Here is a 23,283-nt window from a genome sequence, read left to right as displayed (position 1 = left end):
ATACATTTCTAGAAAGTTAATGTTCCCAGCACCGTTTTATTGTTCCATGTTAGGATGTTGGTATCTGAATTCATTTTGCATTTTGCTGGTATAAGATTCCAATTAATTATGTATAACTGAACCATAATTGAACAACAGAACCCTCCGTCATAATCTTATCAAACCAATGAGAAAAGCATAAGATCTTACCCCTAAAACAATGAGAATTCAGCAAATAAAAAACTTAAGCATTCAGAATTCACTTCTGATTGTAAAGAAAGATGTTTTCCATCAGATCACTGCAAGAATCACCCACTCAAAGACTGAGTGTGCTACATGCTTTTGGTGTGCGATGAAAGTTTGTACTCAGGAATTTGCTCACTATGAACTCTATGCTAACATTCAAAGGCACTTCTCTCAGGCAGGGCAAGAGTGAACTCAAAGGGCCAATCCCTTCAACTTGTCAAACATCTCCTGGCGGCTGACAATCGAGCAACTTTCCAAGAACAAAGAACAGTACAGCACAGGAACAGGCCATTCGGCCCTCCAAGCCTGCGCTGATCTTGATGCCTGCCGAAACTAAAACCTTCTGCACTTCCGGGGACCGTATCCCTCTATTCCTATCCTATTCATGTATTTGTCAAGACGCCTCTTAAATGTCGTTATCGTACCTGCTTCCACCACCTCCCCCGGCAGCAAGTTCCAGGCACTCACCACCCTCTGTGTAAAAAAACTTGCCTTGCACATCCTCTCTAAACTTTGCCCCTCATACCTTAAACCTATGCCCCCTAGTAACTGACTCTTCCACCCTGGTAAAAAGCGTCTGACTATCCACTCTGTCCATGCTGCTCATAACTTTGTAAACCTCTATCATGTCACCCCTCCACCTCCGTCGTTCCAGTGAAAACAATCCGAGTTTATCCAACCTCTCCTCATAGCTAATGCCCTCCAGACAAGGCAACATCCTGGTAAACCTCTTCTGTACCCTCTCTAAAGCCTCCACGTCCTTCTGGTAGTGTGGCGACCAGAATTGCACGCAATATTCTAAGTGTGGCCTAATTAAAGTTCTGTACAGCTGCAGCATGACTTGCCAATTTTTATACTCTATGCCCCGACCGATGAAGGCAAGCATGCTGTATGCCTTCTTGACTACCTTATCCACCTGCGTTGCCACTTTCAGTGACCTGTGGACCTGTACGCCCAGATCTCTCTGCCTGTCAATACTCCTAAGGGTTCTGCCATTTACTGTATACCTCCCACCTGCATTAGACCTTCCAAAATGCATTACCTCCCATTTGTAATGTATTACCTAACATTTGTAATGCATTACCTCACATTTCGCAGATCATTGGCCTCAGATCTCGAGCCTGAGTTTTATATCCCAGATGTGGGATATGCAGGAGGAAGCTTTCGTGAATTTATGAGATAAATTTGAGGTGGTACATCTTGGTAGGAAAAATAAGAAGGCCACAAAGTTCCTGTAAATTAAGTTTCTAAATGGGGTGGATGAACAGAGGGTTCTGGTACAGAAATCATAAATAGTAGCAATGCAAGTTAGTAAGTCCATGAAAAAGCAAACAATGCACTGGGGTTAATTTCTAAAGGACTAGAATTGAAAAGTATAGAAGTTGTGTTAAAGTTGTATAGAACCTTGCTTAGACCCCACTTGGAGTACTGTGTCCATCTCTGGTTTGCATATTATTAATAGGATATAGAGGCATTGGAGAAGGTGCAAAAGGGATTTACTAGAATTATACCAGAACAGAGAGGTTATACCTATCAGGAAAGATTAACAGGTTGGGGTTCTTTATTTTAGAAAAGAGAAGACTGAGGGGTGACCTGAGAAAGGTCTTCAAGATTATAAAAGGATAGATGTAGAGAAGATATCTCAACTTTTGGATGAGACCAGAACTGGGAGCCATAAATATAAGATAGTCACTAATAAAAAAAGCAACAATCCAACAGGGTATTCAAGAGAAACTTCTTTACCCAGAGAGTGGTGAGAATGTGGAACTCACTACCACAGGGAATAGTTGAAGTGAATAATATAGCTGCATTTAAGAGGAAGCTAGATAAGCACTTGAGGGAGAAAGGCATGGAAAGATATATTGATGGGGCGGGAGGAGGCTCATGTGGAGCATTAACACCAGCATGGATCTGTTGGGCCGAATGGCCTGTGTCTGCACTGTAAATGCTTTGTACGTGAAAAAGAAAATCAAATAAATGATCAAAAAATGTTTCAGAAAGACAATGAGAATAGTAGTATGTATATATCTTACCTATGCTTTAAATGAACAATTTAGCCATTTGTTTCAGTGTTGAAGCCCGGATTTTCCTGCAAAGTTTCAGTGTGATTGCAGTGTAAGATTGGAATTGCACTTTCTCTTTCAAATAAATCTGCAGGTAACTGACTGATGCCGGATCTACACTGAAACATTGCTACATGCAGATTTCCTCAAACGTTTGCGCTGCCTCTGAGATACAACCGCCAAACCCTCTGCTGCTTATCTACATAGGTCTGCACCCCACCCCGCATAAGACCTGCATACGTGAGTTTCCTGGGTGTGTGTAGATTTACAGCTACATTATACTAGTGCAAATCGGTCTCTGGAGTTGATAGTCGCTTTCTTCATGATTTTTTAAAACATAATTTCTCACTCCTTCAATACTCTCATGAGTTTCTTCCCAACCCTTCCGTTTCACAATTGTCATGTCAATTACAGTTTTACATTTACAGCAATTCAGAATATTAACGATACAGTTCGAGGGGTTTCCCATGGATCCAGCCCCTCAGTCCAGCTTGGTGGGGGAACCTTACACTGTGGTCTTTCCCCATTGAGCCTTTGCTGCGGCTGCCCCAAGCTTTAGTGCGTCCCTCAGCACGTAGTCCTGGACCTTGGAATGTGCCAGTCTGCAACATTCGGCGGTGGACAACTCTTTGCGCTGGAAGACCAGCAAGTTTCGGGCAGACCAAAGGGCGTCTTTCACCGAATTGATAGTCCTCCAGCAGCAGTTGATGTTTGTCTCGGTGTGCGTCCCTGGGAACAGCCCGTAGAGCACAGACTCCTGTGTTACATAGCTGCTTGGGATGAACCTTGACAAAAACCACTGCATCTCTTTCCACACCTGCTTTGCAAAGGCACATTCCAGGAGGAGGTGGGCGACCGTCTCTTCCCCACCACAGCCAACGCGGGGGCACTGTGCGGAGGGGGCGAGACTTCGGGTGTGCATGAAGGATCTGACGGGGAGGGCCCTTCTCACCACCAGCCAAGCTACGTCTTGGTGCTTGTTTGAAAGTTCTGGTGATGAGGCATTCCGCCAAATGACTTTGACGGTCTGCTCGGGGAACCATCCGACAGGATCCACCGTTTCCTTTTCCCGTAGGGCCTTGAGGACATTCCGTGCAGACCACTGCCTGATGGACCGGTGGTCAAAGGTGTTTTTCCGCAGAAACTGCTCCACGAAGGATAGGTGGTCCGGCGCCGCCCAACTGCATGGTGCGTTGTGTTTGGAAACTGTTTGGCAATGTCATTTTTACAGATTTTTATGAATAAAGTATATTTTGGAAAAAAAAAATTAATCCTTGGTAAGGCTAAGGTAGATCTGTTGTAAGCAATAAGCACACTGCCTGGTGTCAGTGTGCATACTGATGGTTCTGCTCCTATGGTCATGGGTTTCCCTGATTCCACTCCTCCAAGGTGTCCAGTATGGTAAGGCTTGCTAATACACTCATGGATTGAAGCAGTTTAAATTGCTCCTCACAGTGATCTCAGCCAAATCTCTCTGTTGCCAATCTTCTATCTTTACAGTAGTGGTCATTAACACAATGTAGACTCGGGAGAGACCAAGGCTAAGGGAGTAAACCCTAACAGAAAATCCGGAGCGGAACCCCGTAGGCGGTCATGTGTCACCTTTGGCATGTTTCCGGCAGTTCCTGCAGCCATACTGGTGCCAAACGTCGTGTCCTGCACTCCTTTGGACCCCACCAGAAAGGCCGAGAGGGGGGTTTTGACGACTGGGCAACTCTCAACCTCCATAAATTTGCCCAGGCATGCGCCATGGAGAGGTCACTCCATAGTTGCCTCACAGCGACTGAAACAACACGGAAGGCACCACTGACCACCTCCAGGCGCATATCCATTGTCTCTCGAGATAAGGAGGCCCAAAAGAAAGAAAGAAATTTCTCACTGAAAGCTGCACTATACTCAAAGAGCTGGGAGTCGCAGTGCACCAGAATTATCCAAACCCAAACCCATCCCACCCATCCCCCCATCTCCTCCCCCCCCCCATATCCCACACATTCAGAACGACTCAGCAGTTGGAATTCCTTCCCAATAAACATCCCCCCATTCTACATAATAACTGAAGAGGAAGAGAAGCAACAGGCGAGAGATAAGAGGCAGTGAGAGTGGATAAACCAGAGCAGCAAACACCAGACCACTTGCTCCTAACCTTATATGTACTCATTTTACATTGGTTTTTACATTCCACTAAAGGCAAATGAGCTCCACAGGAAATTTTGGCCTAAGTACCTGCCAGCGAGATTGCCGCAGAAACCAGCGTAAATTTGGGAACAATTTCTGTGTAGGCGCAAGCCTGGAAATTTGGGGACCATCATTGCCTTTCTCACAGTCTAGAATGTAAAGAGGGAAGACGCAAAAAGCTGAGAAACAGTTGTGAAGATCTGATGCCACATTTTGAATTGTGTTGATAATGTACTCTTGCATTATGTTAGAAACCATGTAATGTGAGACTTGGAAATCTCTGCAGGACAGACAGATCTGCTTTATTAACTTATTTGTGCTAATCTTTCATGCATGAATATCTGTTGCTGTTGTTAGTAGTAGCTGACAAGGACACAATCTGGTTATTAAAATCCCAGAATTTTTTTTTATTTCATTGTTTCTTCTATCAGATCTCATTAATAATCATAAGCATGCATTTTGTTTATCAAGTTGACTGGACATTGTGCATTCAATTCTTATTTAGCTGCACAGTTTTGTCTTGTGATATATGTAAATGCAGTCAGCTTCACGGCATTCCAAGGTTTGATTTAAAGTAGTCAGAACCTAGCTTTTAGATTTTGTAAATAAATTGCTTCAGCTGCAAGTTGAGAAGCAATGACAGGCAATTTGAGGACAATGTGTTCTTGCTTAAGCAGGAAACAAATCATATATCAGCACAGGCAGAATGTTGTGATGGGTTAGGACATGGTGGTTTCTACCTTGGGACCTCAGTTTCTATCTCTTCAAGATTATTGTCATGAAAGTTTTCTTTCTGCCTGATGTCTGTAGGGTGTCTAAATTAGATTAATTTGGACAGATTTGATCCAGTTCCTGGTAGATGGAAGTTGACAGTACAAGCTGCGCTCCAAACATAAATTAGAAAGCTCTTTGCAGATAAGAGCGTGTCTGAGGCTGTGCTAGACTTTTTAACAAAGTAAACTTGGGAAACTGAGTTTCGGGTTAATCAATGTTTGTGTAAAGTTGGTAACAGAAGGATTGTTGCTTGATTGAGTTTAAGTAAGAAGCTACTGTTATGAATGATGGACTTTGTCGTATGGTTATGTTTCAAACACTGTGATTTTTATTGCAATGTAAAATAGACATCTGGAGGGAACATGTGACCTCACACAAACTTTGCCCAGTGTCAAGTCCGGGATCTTGGTTACCATGAGAACAAGGAACTTGGATCAAAGACCCTTTTGAAAGCAGGTTACACAACCGTAACGCTTATGGGATAATGTGTTTCCCTCTCCCAGGCTCACAGGACTGGATTTTACAGCAACATCGAGGGTCATGGCGGGGGGTAACGGTGGGGTGGCGCAGTGGGGGTAGAAAATGTCTGCAGGAGAGGCCCTCCACAGGCCTCAACACCAGGAAGACCCTGCCCGATATTACCGGTGACAGTGAGACCTCGAGGCGGCCCCTCCGTCGTTCAGCGATGGGATCAGAATTTACATAGGCAACTTTATTATAATTAATTAATTAGCCACTCCCACTGTCCATCCCGGGGCGATATTACTGCCACTTGCCAGCACTCCGGTGCCTTCAGATACCCGTTCAGAGATCTGGTGGGGGACACTGGTGGGGAGGGGGGAGCAGGTTGATATTTCAGTGCAGTCGGGGTGGGGGGGAGTGCAGGGTCAAACTAATCGGATTAGTGTAGGGGATGATGGGAAAGGGTGATGTTAAAAGTTTCTGAACTTTGGGAAGGGGGGGAGAGGTTAGGTACACAAGGTAAATATTTTGCTGGGGAGAGCGCAAGGAATGAGTGTATCGTTATTGGGATGGAAGAAGGGCTAGAAACATGTATTTAATTTTTTAATAAATTTTAATGCATCATCGCTTTAAAACTTTAAATTGTAATTTCGGGCTTGAAGCCCTTTAAAAATGGCACCATGCCTGTGCAATGGCGCCTAACGTCGTTGCCGGGGACAGACCGTCCGCCCCCCTCCACGTCATGGGGGCGGGGGATGGGGCAGTCCGTCCCGGCCTTTTAAACGAGCTGCCGTGCTGAATAGTACAGCAGCTTCACAACGTCTGGTCCGGTTGCTAAGATTTGAACCCAGTTCAAAGGTTCAATGTTTGCAGAGGGGAAGAGACCAACAGGGTCACCAGAGATTGCTTTATTAACGGAAGTCCAGTCAAATCTGCTCAGAAGAAGGGAGCAAAGAGGATGTTGGCTTTGAGAAGGACATTGGGAGATCCAACCCATTACAGCTGGAGGAGTTTGGAACTTTTAACTGAAAGGATACCTTTACGATGAGAACACTGTGTAACGTATAAAAGTGATTGGGGTTTTCGAGTGTGTTCCTAAGTTAATGGGGAATACCTTTCTCTGTAATTTAGGGTTTAAGCTACCTGCTAAGTACTGTTTAGTTAATGTTGATTTTTAGTTTAGTGGTTAGAGTAAAAGTCTTAAAACGTGAAATCTTGTTGTGTGATTCTTTAATCAGTCTGGGAATTTCATGTCTCTTGTTTTAGTTACTGAGGCCGTAACAGTACAAACAAGGAGATTTCTGAACTGCAAGATGTCGACAGAGTGAGAAAGCAGCAGAGTGAACAGAGAGAATTTGGCCTGGATTGGAGTTAACCGCTCTAACTATTGGTTACCGTTGTAGTGTTGAGTCCATTTGGCTAGGCTGGTCACTATAGACCAGCTGTTGTGGAAATTTCTGAAAACCATCAATGTCCAGAACAAGGTCTCCGGTTAAACTTGCTTGAGCTCCAAGTCACTGAGCTTGAGAAACAGTTGGAGATATTCTGTATTACATGGGCAGGCAAAGACTTTGCAGTGGTGAACCTGTAATTAAAGAAAAATGAGTGACATTCTGATGAGTTGGATCAGATATGGGCAGTGCAAGAAACACTTGGGAGTCTAAAGTTGTCAGGTAGGAAAACTATGATGCAGACAAGGATGGCAGCACATGGAGAGTGAAATCACCACCCAATTCATGGTAGCACAGAGCAAGTGGTTACTTGTGATGGGGAGGAGGTTAAGTACTGATAAGGAAAAGGTAGTGGTAGCTATGGAGGCTTATGTTATCAGATCGATAGATACCCTTTTTTGGAGGTGTGACTTGGAGTCCTGATAATGTCTGTTGGAGGTTACTAGCTAGGCAGAGGATCTCAATGTTATGCTTAGATCAGGGAAAAGTGTTTGGAAGATAATGCAATTGTGATTATAGATTTTCATTTGCCAGAAATTAATTAAGTTGATCAAATTAGGGAATACGATAAGCAAATTGCTATTTCTGATATGGATCGTTATAAGAGTCAAATGCTGATGGAAGGTACAACAGAAGGAGTGTCATGCAGGCCCCCACCTGCCAAGAATGAGTCATATTAATTTTGTCATATGAGCATTGATTTTAAACTGTTGCTGGAGTGAAGAAAGGACTTGTTAAAAAATTGCCAGACACTTAGCTGAAAAACAATTGCATACTAACAGACAGTGCTTTTGGAGACAAAGGACCATTCCCTGACCCATTCAACCCACAATGGATTTTGATCACCAGACATTGAAGGTGTAAGGAAGAGCATTCCAAAGAATGCTAAGATGATATAATCCACAAAAGCCAGGACTGGTTAAACCAGCTGGTCACATGACTAACTGGCTGGTCCGGTGTTTTCTGAACTAGCCACAGAGTTTTTGAACTCAGAGAAAGACTTTTTGTTCCTGGAATGAGAGGACCTTTCCTGTCTGCTCCCACCTCTTTCTCACAAGCCTCTGGGCCCACTGAAGACACATGGACTTCAAGAGAGAAAAGTCTCCTACATCGAACAAGGTTTAAGAAGAATACCGGGCTCCAATAAAAGCAAGACCTACCTACAATCAAGGACCTTACAGCGAGCTCAAAGAACAGTAACCAAAACCATCTTCAGATATTGCCTCAAACTTTTCCGCTTTATTTCTTCTGCTCTTTTCTGTCTCTATCTGCATGTGTGTATTGCGTATGCATGCTAGCGTGGGTGCATCACGTATCCATAGGCGTTAACCGAATTAGAGTTTACGTTTAATAAAGTTCAACCTTTTTTCTTTAAACCTAAGAAAACTTGTTTGGCTAGTTCCTTTGCCGTATAATTGGAAGTTAGTGAATAAGGATTCACTAAGGGGGAGATAAAAAAACAGTGTGTTAAAAATTAAACCCTGTTACAGTAAGACCAGGTGAAGGCTGAGAGGGAACCCTAGACCCCTTTCTCACCTGGTCATAACAGGAGCAATGGTATAATTGTTATTATGCAATAGTTAAGGAATAGTAAATACTATTAAAGTCCAGGACTAGCTAGCTAGCATAACTCATAATGTAGTACAACATAAAGTAAGAGTTGTAACTGTATACGTGTGGAGAACCAAGGAAAGAAGTTCAGACAAATGCATTCTACATCTAAACATAGGAACATGAGAAATAGGAGCAGCAGTAGGCCATTCGGCCCCTCGAGCCTGCTCTGCCATTCAGTAAGATCATGGCTGATCTGATTGTGGCACAACTTCACTTTCCTGCCTGCTCTGCATTACCCTTTACTCCCTGGTAGATCAAACATCTGTGCAGCTCAGCCTCGAATATATTGAGTGACACAGCATTAGTATCCTATTGTGTAACTGAACATTCTGTGTATTGTTAACACAGTCATCTTCCTCTGGGCACAAATGGCCATCTGGACAGAGCACATGGGGAAAAACAGGCACCCGCTCGGAATGGAGCCTGTCCCATTTTCTTGATTGGTACTATAGCTGCAGTATAACAGTCACAGTCCTGCAAAAAACAATTATTTTAAAATGCAGAAAATTGTGTGACTGGCTGTCAGACAAAGTTTCTCACTAATATAAAAACATAAAATGCTGGAAATACTCAGCAGGTCTGGCAGCATCTGTAGAGAGAGAAGCAGAGTTAACGTTTCTGGTCTGTGACCCTTCATCAGAACTGTTTCACTAATATCTTGCTCCAACACAATGCTAAGACTTGAAAATGGGTCAGTTCACCTCATAAGGAAATCTTAATACTGTGAATCACCTTTTTTGTTGGAAGTTGAGCTCATTATATTTTTAAATTGTTATTATAGTTTGTGATGCTTGCTTTAGAACATGTCAATCATGGAAATTCTCCTTAGAAATTGTTAATTTCAGATACAACAAGCAAAGAGAATTTGCGAATAACCACACATTCATAGTCATTAGGCAGGAAATCTCCTTTTGATCTCAATTTAGGAATGTCTAAACTATTAAACTGCATGTTTTTCAGGAAGATGCACTTCTCAGAGTTTATGTTTGATTTTACCAGTTCCCTTTCGATAATCTTTGATTTCTGTGTGTTGGCCTAGCTACATTCTGACCTGGACAACGGTGATGGTTCTGTAACGTATACTCTCTTAGGCCAAGGAGCTGGCTCAATCTTCACTATCGATGAGATAACGGGGGACATTCATGCGATAAAGAGCCTGGATCGTGAAGAAAAATCTTATTACGTTTTGCGTGCACAGGCTGTAGATACAGAAACTAGAAGACCCGTGGAGCCTGAATCTGAGTTTATCATTAAGGTTCAGGATATTAACGACAATGAGCCAAAGTTTCTGGATGGACCTTATGTTGCTAATGTCCCGGAAATGTCTCCTGCTGGTAAGTAGAACAGAACACAATCATGGGCACCAGATTCAGCTATTGTCTCAACTTGCTACTTTTTCTTTATTCTCTTCTCCATATTATTGCCTCCAATCGTCCATTCCTTAGCTGTGAGGGAAGTGAATACATTCCAAACAGGACTTGATTCCCAAAAAAAAAAGAACAATGCAATCCAATTCTTCACAGTTGTTCCTGTTTGGTTACTTTTCTGGCCAAAATCTTCAATGCACAGGAATAAATAAAAATTACCAAGACTTAATATTTCCCCAGTGGTGTACCCTGACTGACTGTCATAATGGGACTGACTTCAGTTACAGAAGCAGCATTGGCCCAGATTCTTCCACCATCTCATATCAAGGAGGGAAACATATAAGGCAGAAAACAGCAAATAGAACACTTTCAGCCAATGGAAGTCAGAAGCATTAAAACAATAGTTTCTTATGAAGCTTCCTGTGTTACTTTCAGTGAGTAGTTGGGTTGAGTCGTCTGCACATAGCGGGAGTGAAATTTGAGAAGACCCCCAGCCTCTTTTATCCATCCTTTCTGATTTTCCGTTTCAATAACAAATTCATTAGCCAGCTGAGGATTCCTAAAACTACACTTTAATGAAAGTTTTAATCTCATATTTAATGTTGCATTTTAATTTTAGCCAGTATGGAAAATTTAATTTTGTTGATTGAATTGCAATGGGGGTCTTTGCCAATTGTGTGGCAGGCCCTCATAGTGAATCTGCAGCCCGTTCCAAACTGTGTTCCATTTCTTTTCCCATTGACAGCACTCGGGCAGCATGAAGAGCGAGCATTGTGCGTCATTGGCAAAGTCCAATTTCACCCTCAATCATTTTTAGCCAAGTTTTTTTTCATTAAGGTTAAAGGTGAAACAATTTGTAGAAGTTGGATGTTCTTGTCAAGGAAGAAAGAGGAGCAGATTGCACTTTTTCAGTTATTGCTCCTATTTTATTGCTTATGGACAATTTTCTACCAATTGTGGTGTTTTGACAGTCAGTAAACTCCCAAGAAAACCAACTGCTGATACCTAGATTTGAGCAACAGTCATCAAGACGTCTTGTAAGCAATGTGACTGCCATCTGATAAGAATATCATTAATACTTAATGAAGTAAAACTTTAGTGCGTGATTGGATTTCAGAGCAATTGAGATACACCAGTATACATTATGGGTGCAGAATGATTGGGTGGTACAGTAGGTTGACAATATCCTTTGATCTCTGAAGCTTGGGTTCAATTTTGTTCAGGATTAATAAAAGTCTCCTCTTCTTCTGCTGGCTCAATCTGCCCTCAGCAAGATTAGATTCGGGCAGTCTCAATCCAATTCTACTCATTGTAAATTCACAGTATAAAAACTATTTCAGCTGTGAATTGGCATGCCATGGAACAGGATGTGCTTTTCAGTTACACAATAAATATTGCGCAGCAGGAGTGCTGCCCTGGTGTTAAATTTGAAGCACATTCTTCAACTAGAGGCAGTTTCTCTTTCAATCTATTTTATGCCAAAGCTCACCGGGATCTGAAAAGCAAAAACATTCTTTATTTAAACGCCAGCAGTCCTCACCTTCCGAGTTACCCGGTCAACCCAGAAAACTAACTGGCACAGGAGTGCAGCTCAGTGTATAACATTCTGTGCCCAGAAATTAACTAATCCCCTAACATTTATTGTTTCAGATAATTTATGCAGGTAAATGACTTTTTAAACTCTAAGATTTGTAAAAGCTGAGTTAACTCAGCCAAATCCATCGCACTCTTGCTAGGATTCACCACTGGGTCCAGGAAGGGGTAGAGCCTTCGTCTATGCATCACAGGGCCAGTGACATAGAAAGGGCGGGGTCTGAGGCTGGCACTCCCTATGCCTCGTGATTTTGCTCGCCTGCTTTATGTGAGATCTCGCGTAAGGTAGGAGGCCAATATATTTAATCAGGTGAAGCATTTTGGCCTTCAGCAGGATGTAAGTGGGCCCCACTGGAAGAGGGTGGTTGGGTTTAGTCCAGGGAAATAGACACACAGAGGAGGAGTGAAAATCTTTTGTACTGGTCACTGTTCCTTGGTGTCTTGGTGGAGGGATGGGCCGAGGCACCTCCTCCTCCCAGGATGGAAGGCAGATGTTGGTGTCTGTGACTGTGTGAGGCAGGTGAGCACTCAAAATGTGCCTGTTTTGGCACAGTTAGCCAGCCAGACCCATTGCAAAACAGGTGCCCACTCATTGATCCTACATCAGCCGATGAGATCATTTTTGGAGAGCATTGGCGCACTACTCAGAGTGTGGCCTGCACATTGCAGAGTATTCGCAAAGATAAGAGTGTATTGTGATGAAAGCAAGTTACAATTATTTATTTAATCAATTATTAGTCAATATCCACACAACAGGTTTCACAATATTACTCCTTTAGGAATAGACCATTCACTAACAATATTCCAGCATTATGTATAAGACCAAAGTCCTCTTATATAGACTAGGTCAGGATGTGCAAAGTTCACTTGACAGATATTGATGTACTTGTACAGATTTGGTCAGAAAAACATTGGATGCGATAAAGATTTGTTGGTTTTACTTCTAAAAAGAAAGAAAATAAAGACTTGCATTTCGATAGCATCTTTCATAACTATAGGATGCCCTAAACTTCCTTACAGCCAGTGAAGTACTTTTGAAGTGTAGTCACTGTTGTAGGAAATGCGGCAGCCAATTTGCGCACAGCAAGCTCCCAAAGGCAGCAATGTGATAATGACCAGATAACCTGTTATTGATTGAGAGATGAATATTGGCCAGGACACTAGGGTTAACTCCCCTGCTCTTCTTTGAAATATGCCATGGGATCTTTTCTGTTCACCTGAGAGAGTAGACACAGCCTCGCTTTAACATCTCATCCAAAAGATAGCACCTTCAACTGCGCAGCACTCCCTTAGTACTGCACTAGAGTATCAGTTTTGATGTTTGGGATCAAATCCAAATGGAATGGGATGTAAACCTTTTACCTCAGCGGCAAGAATGTTACATACTGAGCCACCACTGACCACACTGCTTGGAAATGGATTTGATTCTGTTCTCATGTAGCAAGTCAAAACCCTAACTTATATTGTACATGGTTAAATTTAATATTTAAAGATGATTTGATAGTGATGGCACTTAGATTTGCAAACTCCAGTGAAAATATAGTTATGCATAATAAGCTGGTGATCCAATAACTGTTTTATTCCAATTAGACCAATTGCAACACTTCCACAAAGCTGTGATGTGGTGAATATTGACAAAAATGGAACAATTAAATTATTACTGCAGTTTAGGGAAGGTTGCTCTTGATTAAAACTGATGTTGTTTGAAACATTTTGCTATTGATACTATACAACACTGATATGTCTATTTTTGTTTTATATAATTGAATATTTAGTCTGCATTTTAGATAGTCCCTTGGCTTCATTAAAGACAGGCTTATGAGCAAAAATAAGTTCTGATGAAATATGTTCTCAAGGGTAATGGGTTGAAAAATATTGCTGCAATCAGATATTTCAAATCAGATGTTTATCTGGTACTATTTATATTGCAAATTCTGTCAGGCAGAAAGAAAGAGGAATCACCTGAAGTTGTTGGTATTCAAACCACTTTTCATATGTTCCACCATAATTTTATTCAGTCCAATTGCCTCTATACTAACTTGTATCACCCAGTTACACTGGAGAGGATTTTCACTGTCTGTCCAGTTGGTGGTAAAATGACATTGCGAATTGCTTGCCTGGTTTCCATTTCCATAGAAAACTGCACTTCCAGTTTAATGTTCAAAACGGTGAAGCTGGACATTTACCCAGCTATCTCCTCTATAAAGAAAAGGGAAGACTTGCATTTCTATAATGCCTTTCACAAGCTCAGCACATTCCAAAGCACTTCACAGCCAATGGAATACTTTTGAAGTTGCTTTTGTAATGGATGGAACAGGAAACAATTTTCACACAGCAAATTTCCACAAACGGCAATGCCCGATCCACCCGTTGTGGAAATGGGTAACTGGAATGTCACTTTCATCAGGCAGGCAACAGCTTGTAATTGTGTCACTCAAGGTTCTCGATCCTCTGTGGGATGCAGATGCAATATTTGGATACCGAGCGTATTCCACCTGCAACTACTAGGCAAAGAGCAGCCTAACTAGTGGTCCTTAAAGGGATTGTTACAGTGCCTCCGAAAAAGCAACAAAACAACTGTGACACTTATTTTTAAAAATTCTTTCATGGGATGTGGGCATTGCTGGCAAGGTCAGCATTTGTTGCCCATCCCTAATTGCCCTTGAATTGAGTGGCTTGCTAGGCCATTTCCGAGGGCAGTTAAGAGTCAATCACATTGCTGTGGAGCCACATGTAGACGAAACCAGTTAAGGATGCCCGATTTCCTTCCCTAAAGGACATTAGTGAATTAGATGGGTTTTTACAACAATTGACAATGGTTTCATTGTTCCATTAAGCTAGCTTTATTAATTCCATGTTTATTAATTGAATTCAAATTTCACCATCTTCTGTGGTGGGATTCGAAACCATGTCTTAAGAGCTTTTAGCCTAGGCCTCTGGATTACTAGTCCAGTGACATTACCACTATGCCACTGCCTCCACTAATAAATAAATGTTTGCCTTGGCCCAGAAAATACCTTCCTGCATTTGTGCCCACTCCACGATCACTTACTGCCATCTTTAACTGCAAACCTCTGGCTTGGCTGCACTAAGGAGTTGCTGGATTTCCTGCCCCCTCCCCTGATCAGCGAGATGCCAGTGAGCATTGCTTCAATGATCATAGTTCACCAATGGTGCAATGATGACTTGCAACCATTAAAATGGTCCCAGAATTTTGCTGAGAACATCAAACAGCCAGCAGAATCACACCTGCCACCCAGCTGATGTACAGCAAAAATAAAAATTGCCCACAGTATCGCTTTCTTTGGATCTGTCACCTGTCTCTCGATTCCATTGTTCCAATGTCATCTTTGCCATCCATGTTTCAGGTCTTACTGAAGTGTTAATAGCGTAACTTCACCACACAATTTCATACTTACCCCAATGAACATCCTCCTTGACTCCAGGGACACAACACCCTATTGGTCTTGGAGGGAGTGCTGAATATGGAGGCCAGTGGGCGCGAAAATGTGCACCGCTGGCCAGCATGCCAGTTTGCAGTCACCATCCCGCTCCCGGACATTTTCCTGGAGGCGGGTTGGGAGTCGGAAAGGCTGGAATCTTGCAATTTGCAGGTAGCCAATTAAGGTGAGTTAATTGGCTTTAATTGACCATTTACAGAGGCAAACTGGCACTTTCCAGTAGGCCTGCAGGCCCTCCGCGGCATCAGGGACTACGTCAGTTTTGGGGTGGGCATGGTCAGGGGAAAGGGGCCAGCGCTCCAGGCAGGATTTGAAGCTCTTGATGTCTGCCTGGCCACAGTTGGGGCAGCAGGCTTCCCTGTGGAAGGGACTCCTCTGGTGGCCCAGCTGCTGAAGCTATTTTTTTTTATTTAAAAGTTTTAAAAGTTGCCTCAGGGTGGAGTTGCAGCCTTCATCTCCTTCTGAACTGGAGAGCCATCCTTAAGGATGGCAAACCTGCCCTCTGTCCATTAATTGACCAATTCAGGAGAAATGACTGCCAGGTCTTGACTCCCATTTGACCCCACGTCAGGATCCCAACCCAAAACCCAAAATCCTGTCCCTGGACTCCAAGGCTGAAGCTATGAGGAGAGAATTTAAAAAAATAGGGTTGCATTCCCTGGAATTTAGATGGTTAAGGGGTGATTTGATCAAAGTTTTCAAGATATTAAAGGGAACAGATAGAGTAGATAGAGAGAAATTACTTCCGCTAGTTGGGCAGTCTTAGACTTGGGAGCATTGTCAAAAAAATAGAGCCAGACCTTGCAGATCTGAAATTAGGAAACACTTCTACTTGAAAGTTCCGCTCCAAGCCACACATCATCCTGACTTGGAACTATATTGTTGTTCATTCATTGTCACTGGGCCAAAATTCTTGAACTCCCTTCTTAACAGCACTGTTGGTGTACATACACCACATGGACAGCAGCGGTTCAAGAAGGCAGCTCGCCACCACCTTCTCAAGGGCAGTTAGGGATGGGCGATAAATGCTTGTCTTGCCAGTGACACTCACATCCCAAGAATGAAAATGAAAGAAGAGGGTGGTAGCAGTTTGCAACTCTCTTTCGCAAACAGCAGTTGGTATTAGATCAAATGTCAATTTTAAAACTGAGAATGATGGATTTTTGTTAGCCAGAGGTATTAAGGGATATGGAGCTATTTAACAGATCAGCCACATTCTTATTAAATGGTGGAATAGGCTTGAGGAGCTGAATGGCCTCCTTCTGTTCCTATTGACTCTAGTGTCTCCATCATCAATTGAATTCCTTTCCCACTTTGTACAATTTGGGAATTAATTTTTCTGTCAACTATTCAGTCTTTTGCAATCATACTTCACAGATCTGTGAACATATGATTCTGCTCTAATGGATGAGTAGTCTTCAAGTACTACTCACATTTTTCATTCGCATGAACCATATCTCATTATCTCAATTTTATTCTCATTTAACTTCAGTCCAATAATCCTGCCATTTAAATTATAGATATTAGTAGTTTAGAACTACATTTGATATAAGTGGTACTACATCATACTTTGCATGATCTATTCTGTAGTGCATGTTGGAGCTGAATGCTTAAAAACAAATTATAGAACTGTGTAGCACTCGAATAGAATGCTATGTGTGGCATTAGGTTAAATTAATAGACTGTCATCTGTACAACATGAGATTCCATTTTTAAAAAATTTATGCTTACTTACAACCATTTTTTTCGGTTGCGCCAAATCCAGATTTAATTGCTGCTTTCCATTTTTCATTCTTTAAAATCGGTAGTCAAATCAGGTACACAATGTGGAACACCCCTGACTAGACGACTTCAGGCACATTTATATTAGTATTTTGGCATTGCAGTTCATTGATAGTGATGTTGCAGTATATCCTGAATCACGTCCCAACATGACCACTGAAGAGAAATGTGAGATTCCCTGGAGCAGGCAGTTTCCCATCAAGTGGGTCTAGCATTACATGGAATACAAGTACAATTAAATATTCACTTTTGAGATATTGGTTAAAGAGCTGTGTGCTCCTGGACTGAAGAATTATAATTGTAGCTGAGCAGCATTAAAGGGAATATTAACTGGAACACACACTGCAGTATTAAAAATCTGGAAACCAAGTGTGGAGTAATCTGAAATTGAGGTGGAAAACTTGGCTGGACCTCACTTGAATTGGATGGGGAATTTAAAAAAACCTTTTCCCACAATAAAGAAGCAATTTGATCATGAAGTGTAGTTATGTGTTAGGCTGGTATGTGCATGGATGCCGTGCAAACCAGTTTAAGAGTGTATGATCATCCATTGTTCAGTAATCATATCCATGTGTTTTTATCAATTCATAGTTATTTTCACTGTATCAAAAGCCTTACCCACTCATATCAAATTCCTTTCACTGTTCCATCAACAGAGGGTTAATACTTCCATTAAATAATGCGGCAGTTATATAAAGCCCTGGTTAGACCATATCTGAACAGTTCTGTCCCTGCACCTTAGAAAGGATATATTGGCCTTGGATGGAGCGCAGCACAGATTCACCAGAATGTAAACCAGGGCTGTAAGGGTTAGATTTTGAGGAGAGATAACATAAACTAGCCTCGTATTCTCTTAGATATAAAAGGTAAAGGGATGATTTGATTGAGGTTTTAGGATTTTGAAAGGAATTGATAGAGTCGATAGAGAGAATCATTTACCACTCCCGTGGAGAGTCTAACACAAGAGGACAGAACCTTGAAACCAGAGTCAGACCATTCAGGAGAGAAGTTAGAAAACACTTCTTCATGCAAAGGGTGGCAGAAGTAAGAAACTGTCTTCCACAAAAAGCTGTAATTGCTAGCTCTCTTCATTTTAAATGTAACCTTGATAGATTTTTGCGAGAAAAGTGTATGAAAGGATATGGAGCCAAGGCAGGTGGATGGAGTTCAGATATAGATTAACCATGATCTCATTGAATGGCAGAACAGGCTCGAAGGGCTGAATGGCCTCCTCCATTCCTGATGTATAGCAGAATTTGATACTAGGGAGCCCAATGTTCATTTGACAGTGGCGATTTCACAATAATTTCTGGACAGCTGTCTAAATCTGGGTTTGCCTTTAGGATCTCCAGTTGCTGCTTCTCACCACAAACAACACCAGGAGCTCTCCTCCAGCTTAAGGGGGAAACGGGGTGGGTCATTGGCATCTTCTGTAGAAGTTGTCAATACTGTTCTACTAACGCCTAACTAGTCTTAAGCTTCTGCTAGAGAGGATGTCTTCTGATCATCATTCCCCTCCCTTGAGAGAGCCGCCTGCTTCTGCACTCTTGCATCTATCTCACTATATAAACAACCCATGAAACAGTCCTTCATTGAAGGCAGCTCTCTTTGATAGTCTACTGAGTTTTAAATTAGTATTCACCAGTCACTGTATGGGTCCCCAGTGCTTCATCCTGAAGAGCGACTTCCTCGCCACATTCTTCATAATATAACATGATGAAGAAAAGAAACCTTTAATTGGGATTTGTTGTGAAGCCGCTCCTATCTCTAGGTTTTAGAATGATTCTGTTTAAAAGCAGTGAGGAATTGTTCTGTATTCCTCCAAACTTTGCAAACGTGTTGGGAGAATATAAGGGACTAATCTTTCGGAATATTTATTGTTTTGTTTAGGTTCCTTTGTACTTCAGATAACAGCGACAGATGCTGATGATCCTACATATGGAAACAGCGCCAGGGTGGTGTACAGTATCCTGCAAGGACAACCATACTTTTCTGTGGATCCCAAAACAGGTAATTAGTTCCATCTAAAACATAGAATTTAATTTTTATATTTAAACAACAACTTGGAATTTTGCACAGCCATGGCTCAATGGGTAACACTCTCTCATCCGTCAGTCAGAAAGTTGTTGGTGCAAGTCTCGCTCCAGGAACTTGAGTACAAAATCCATGCTGATACATTGATACACCAGTGCAGTACTGAGGGAGTACTCGAGTGTCGAAGCTGCCATTTTTTGGAAGAAGCCCCATTTCCTCCTTCAGGTCAACATAAAAGATCCCACAGCAGTATTTTGTGGAAGAGCAGAGGCGTTACCCTTGGTGTCCTGGCCAATATTTATCCTTCAACCAAGATCACTAAAACAGTATATCTGATCATTATCACATTACTGCTTGTGAGAGCTTTCTGTGCGCAAATTGGCTGCCACATGTTATACATTAAAGTAGTGACTACCAATGTTTTCTCTAAACTGCGGTGTGTGTGGCCACGCAAAAGAAATTGAAGGGTCTGCGCACTAAAATGAATAGGCTGTGTACAAAATAAATTAAAGGGGACATTGGTGACTACACTTCAAAAAGTACTTCATTGGCAGTAAAATGGTTTGGGATAACTGAGGTCATGAAAGGCGCTCTAGAAATGCAATCTATTTCTTTATTCTTAATTTCCAAGGCACATTGCTAACTGATTGAGTTAAAACAGTGAGTGTGCAGCAGTAGGGCCAGAAAATAGACTGGGATTCAATACACTAGCTCCCATTTTTGTGCACAGTTCTGGGGAGCCGTATCCTCGGTCTCAAACATACCCCCACATACCAGAAGGTGCAGGGACTTTCTATACTGGGAGTTCCCATTCCCTCGGTATCATACCCATAAAGATTGGAAGTACAATTTTTTATTTTGTAACGGTGGCCCGACAAAAAATTGTTGCTGTTAGGAATTAAGGAACATAGGAACAGGAGGCGATCATTTAGCTCCTCAAACCTGTTCCACCATTTGATGATATCATGGCTGATCTGTGACCGAACTCCATATACCCACAATTGTCCCATATCTCTCTGTTCTAAAATTAACAATTCATCTAACATCAATTGCCATTTGAGGAAGAGAATTCTAAACTTCTACCACCCTCTGCATGAAGAAGTGTTTCCTAATTTCACTCCTGAAAGGTCTGGCTCTAATTTTTAGACTCTGCCCCCAAACAGCAGAAATGGTTTCTATCTACCCTATCTGTTCCCCTTCATATTTTGAAAACTTCGATCAGATCACCCCGTAACCTTCTAGATTCCAAGGAATACAATCCTAATTGGATGAGAAAATGCTGGAGCAAAGAGGAAGCTTTATCAATGGCAGTTGTTACACTACAGACTCATTGATGGCCAAAGGGATCCTTGATTCTCGAAGCAAATCTGTAACCCCATTCTAAATGTCATTGTCCTGGATTGATTCATTTAATAATAGTTGTCGTATGGGGTGAACAGTAAAACAGATGTGCTTTTGCTCTATAGCTTGTCTATATAAGCAGACCATTTGATAAGAGATCCATCAGTAATTAATGTGTTCAGCTAAAGCTGTCACTAATTTATACACATCATTTTAGAAATTATGTGAACACTTACTTCTCAATAGTAAAGTCAGTTTGTTTCCAAATTAGATTTTTAAGTTCAACAGATAAACAAATGAGCAGGACAATTTATTGAGGCTACCTGTTATAGATTTAGTTTTAAAAATTCAGTCACACGCAACAATAACTCATAGAAATAGTTTTCATATTTCTGTAGCGATCACAGACAGACAGCAATAACTTCTTTGCCAGTCCCTCAGCACCAATTTTACTTATATTCCATCAACAACTTGAAATCTTTGCACAGCTGTGGCTCAGTGGGTACACTTTCTTGTCTCTAAGTCAAAAGGTTGTGCGTTCCAGTTCAAACTCTTTTTGGAGACTCGTTTCCTAGTCTGACTGTTCCATTCACTTGGTTTGAAATTAAACATTTTGGGAAAATTTTCCAAGTCAATGGGGAATAGAAACTGGTGCAGTGTATAACAGACTACCAGTTTACTACGGGCCCATTTTGCACTGCTGGCGTAGACCAGTTTCACCCCATAATCTTTATGAGTTCATAACCTGACTTGTCATGGAAATATTTTTCACATCATTGTCCCTCTCCTCCATCACTTCCTGTGCCAAGCAATCGGTTCCAACTAGCCACATCAGTTCCTCGTTTAGCAAGATGGAAAAACCTGAAAAACAAGTTAAACCGAGGAATGAAGCAGTAACTACTCTCTTCCTTTGGGGATGTTTAAAAAAGATAAATAAATATGGTATTTGCAATAATTACAATGTCAATGAGTCATTGAGCAAGAAATTGAAGCTAGGTTTGTGGCTTATTGATGTAATACCATGTTTTCAGAGGTATGCTTCAGGTATTTTATGGACAGAATGGGAAATTAGTAAGCCTACAGCTAAATATATTATGCAAGTAAGAGATCCCAACTCACAAGGATGACATTTATTGCATTTTTCTATCGATCGGGATATATCCTCTATTTCGCAGATGTATTTGAGCTGTCACCAGTTTAGGCAGAGAATTGTGTTGCAGTATCTGACAGTATTTTGTCTTAGATGCTTATTTTCTCCTCGTGTGTTTATTTCTGATCTTAATGAACAACTCTGTGGGAGTAAATTGAGTCACTATGGTGAAATGACCATTGCTGTTAGTCATCATAAGGTAGAGCTCAGCCTATACTCAACAACTTATTGGTTAGCCAAAATAAGTTGTTAAATGAAAAATAGGTAGTAAATGGAAAGACTTGAGTAAAATATGAGCAATCGACCTGATCTAGTGAGTAGCCTTAAATCACATGATATATATATCATTTTAAAATTCACATCCTTGTTTTCAAATACCTCCATGGCCACATGCCCCTTCCTGTCTCTGCAATCTCCTCCAGTCCTACAACCCTCGGAGATCTCTGCGCTCATCCAATTCTGGCCTCTTGAGCATCCCCAATTGTAATCACTCCACCATGGTGGTCATGCCTTCAGCTGACTGGGTCCTAAACTCTGGAATTCTCTTCCTAAACCTTTCCGCCTCTCTACCTCTTTGTCCTCCTTTGGCCTGTCCTAATATCTTCTTATGTGGCTCGGTGTCCAATTTTATTTGATAGCTCTCTTGTGAAGCACCTTGTGACATGTTACTACACACTACTACAGGTACATGTGACTATAGGTACCACAAGGTGCTATATAAGTACAAATTGTTGTTGTTGTTTTCAATGTCAGCAAGGCAAAACCAAAGCAACACACAAGTGCAGCACTGAACTCAGAACCTCCTTGCAATTTGCAAATGATGACTGATTGTCTATTGCCCTAGTATCAATTTAACACCAGCCACCCCATTATCTGAATAGTTTGGAATTGAATATCCGTTGCATGGTGTAGGTGGTATCTTGCACTGGAAGGCAAGTCTGAGAGACCATCCTGTGTGTATTGACTGTATCATTAGTTATAAAAGAAAAATTCCTTGATGATGATGATAAATACTTTATTTCCTCTCTGTATTTCATGTTTAGGTGTCATCAGAACAGCTTTATCAAACATGGATAGAGAAGTTAAAGAAGAATACCAAGTTATCATTCAGGCCAAAGACATGGGTGGACAAATGGGAGGCTTAGCTGGGACAACAACAATCAATATCACACTCACTGATGTCAATGACAATCCGCCAAGGTTTGCCAAAAGTAAGGTCTCCTTATGCTTTCTTCTCTTACTTCACACTAAGCACACTAAGCTGTTTGATTTGTGATGTACACTTTTGTGACATAGAACATAGAATTAAATCATCAAACAGTTAAACAGTTGCCACAGGAAGATTTTCCAAATATGTGTAAGTTTTAGAATAATGTGTGAGCAGTTTGTTTATCTGTGAAGCTTGTCATCAGGTCATTTTTAGGCGCCATTATCATTCATTTTATTGACACAGGCTCATTAGTTGGGGTTTGTTCTCCAAGGTGAAAGTGACACCACTTTTGAGTTAAACAAGTATTTCTGTTAAAGAGGACTTTCCTGGGTCACACTTCTCTGAAAATACTGGAAATGTTTAGGCGGTGATTTGTATATTTTTCAAATGCACTTGTCATGGGATGTTCATTGCTCACACAGGTACAAGTGGGGACAAAACGCTAGCATGTTGCATGTCTATGAACATGTCTAAAAATACTTTCTATATCATTTTATTAGATATTTGCATTGTTCACTTCTGTAAACTCAATAGTTTTTCTTTACTAATGAAACTGGTTAAATGAATGCTTTATTTTCGGG

At 41.5% G+C, this 23,283-nt stretch overlaps 1 protein-coding gene across 3 annotated transcripts in view; it reads left to right on the top strand.

Annotated features, from left to right (window-relative positions):
• LOC137381317 (cadherin-12-like) overlaps positions 1 to 23,283 on the top strand; it is a 199,771-nt gene that overhangs the window by 35,169 nt on the left and 141,319 nt on the right. For 2 of the 3 annotated variants that reach the window (XM_068053715.1, XM_068053706.1), the window contains exons 3-5: positions 9,804 to 10,098; positions 18,858 to 18,977; positions 22,536 to 22,703. In XM_068053715.1, the coding sequence (XP_067909816.1) occupies positions 9,804 to 10,098; positions 18,858 to 18,977; positions 22,536 to 22,703 (583 nt within the window). Of the gene's footprint in view, positions 1 to 6,475; positions 6,762 to 9,803; positions 10,099 to 18,857; positions 18,978 to 22,535; positions 22,704 to 23,283 lie in introns of those variants that run through there. The other variant, XM_068053724.1, reaches the window with a different exon arrangement.

This window comes from Heterodontus francisci, chromosome 2 (genome assembly GCF_036365525.1).
Source record: "Heterodontus francisci isolate sHetFra1 chromosome 2, sHetFra1.hap1, whole genome shotgun sequence".
NCBI classification, from domain to species: domain Eukaryota; kingdom Metazoa; phylum Chordata; class Chondrichthyes; order Heterodontiformes; family Heterodontidae; genus Heterodontus; species Heterodontus francisci.
This window is presented reverse-complemented; position numbering and strand designations above follow the sequence as displayed.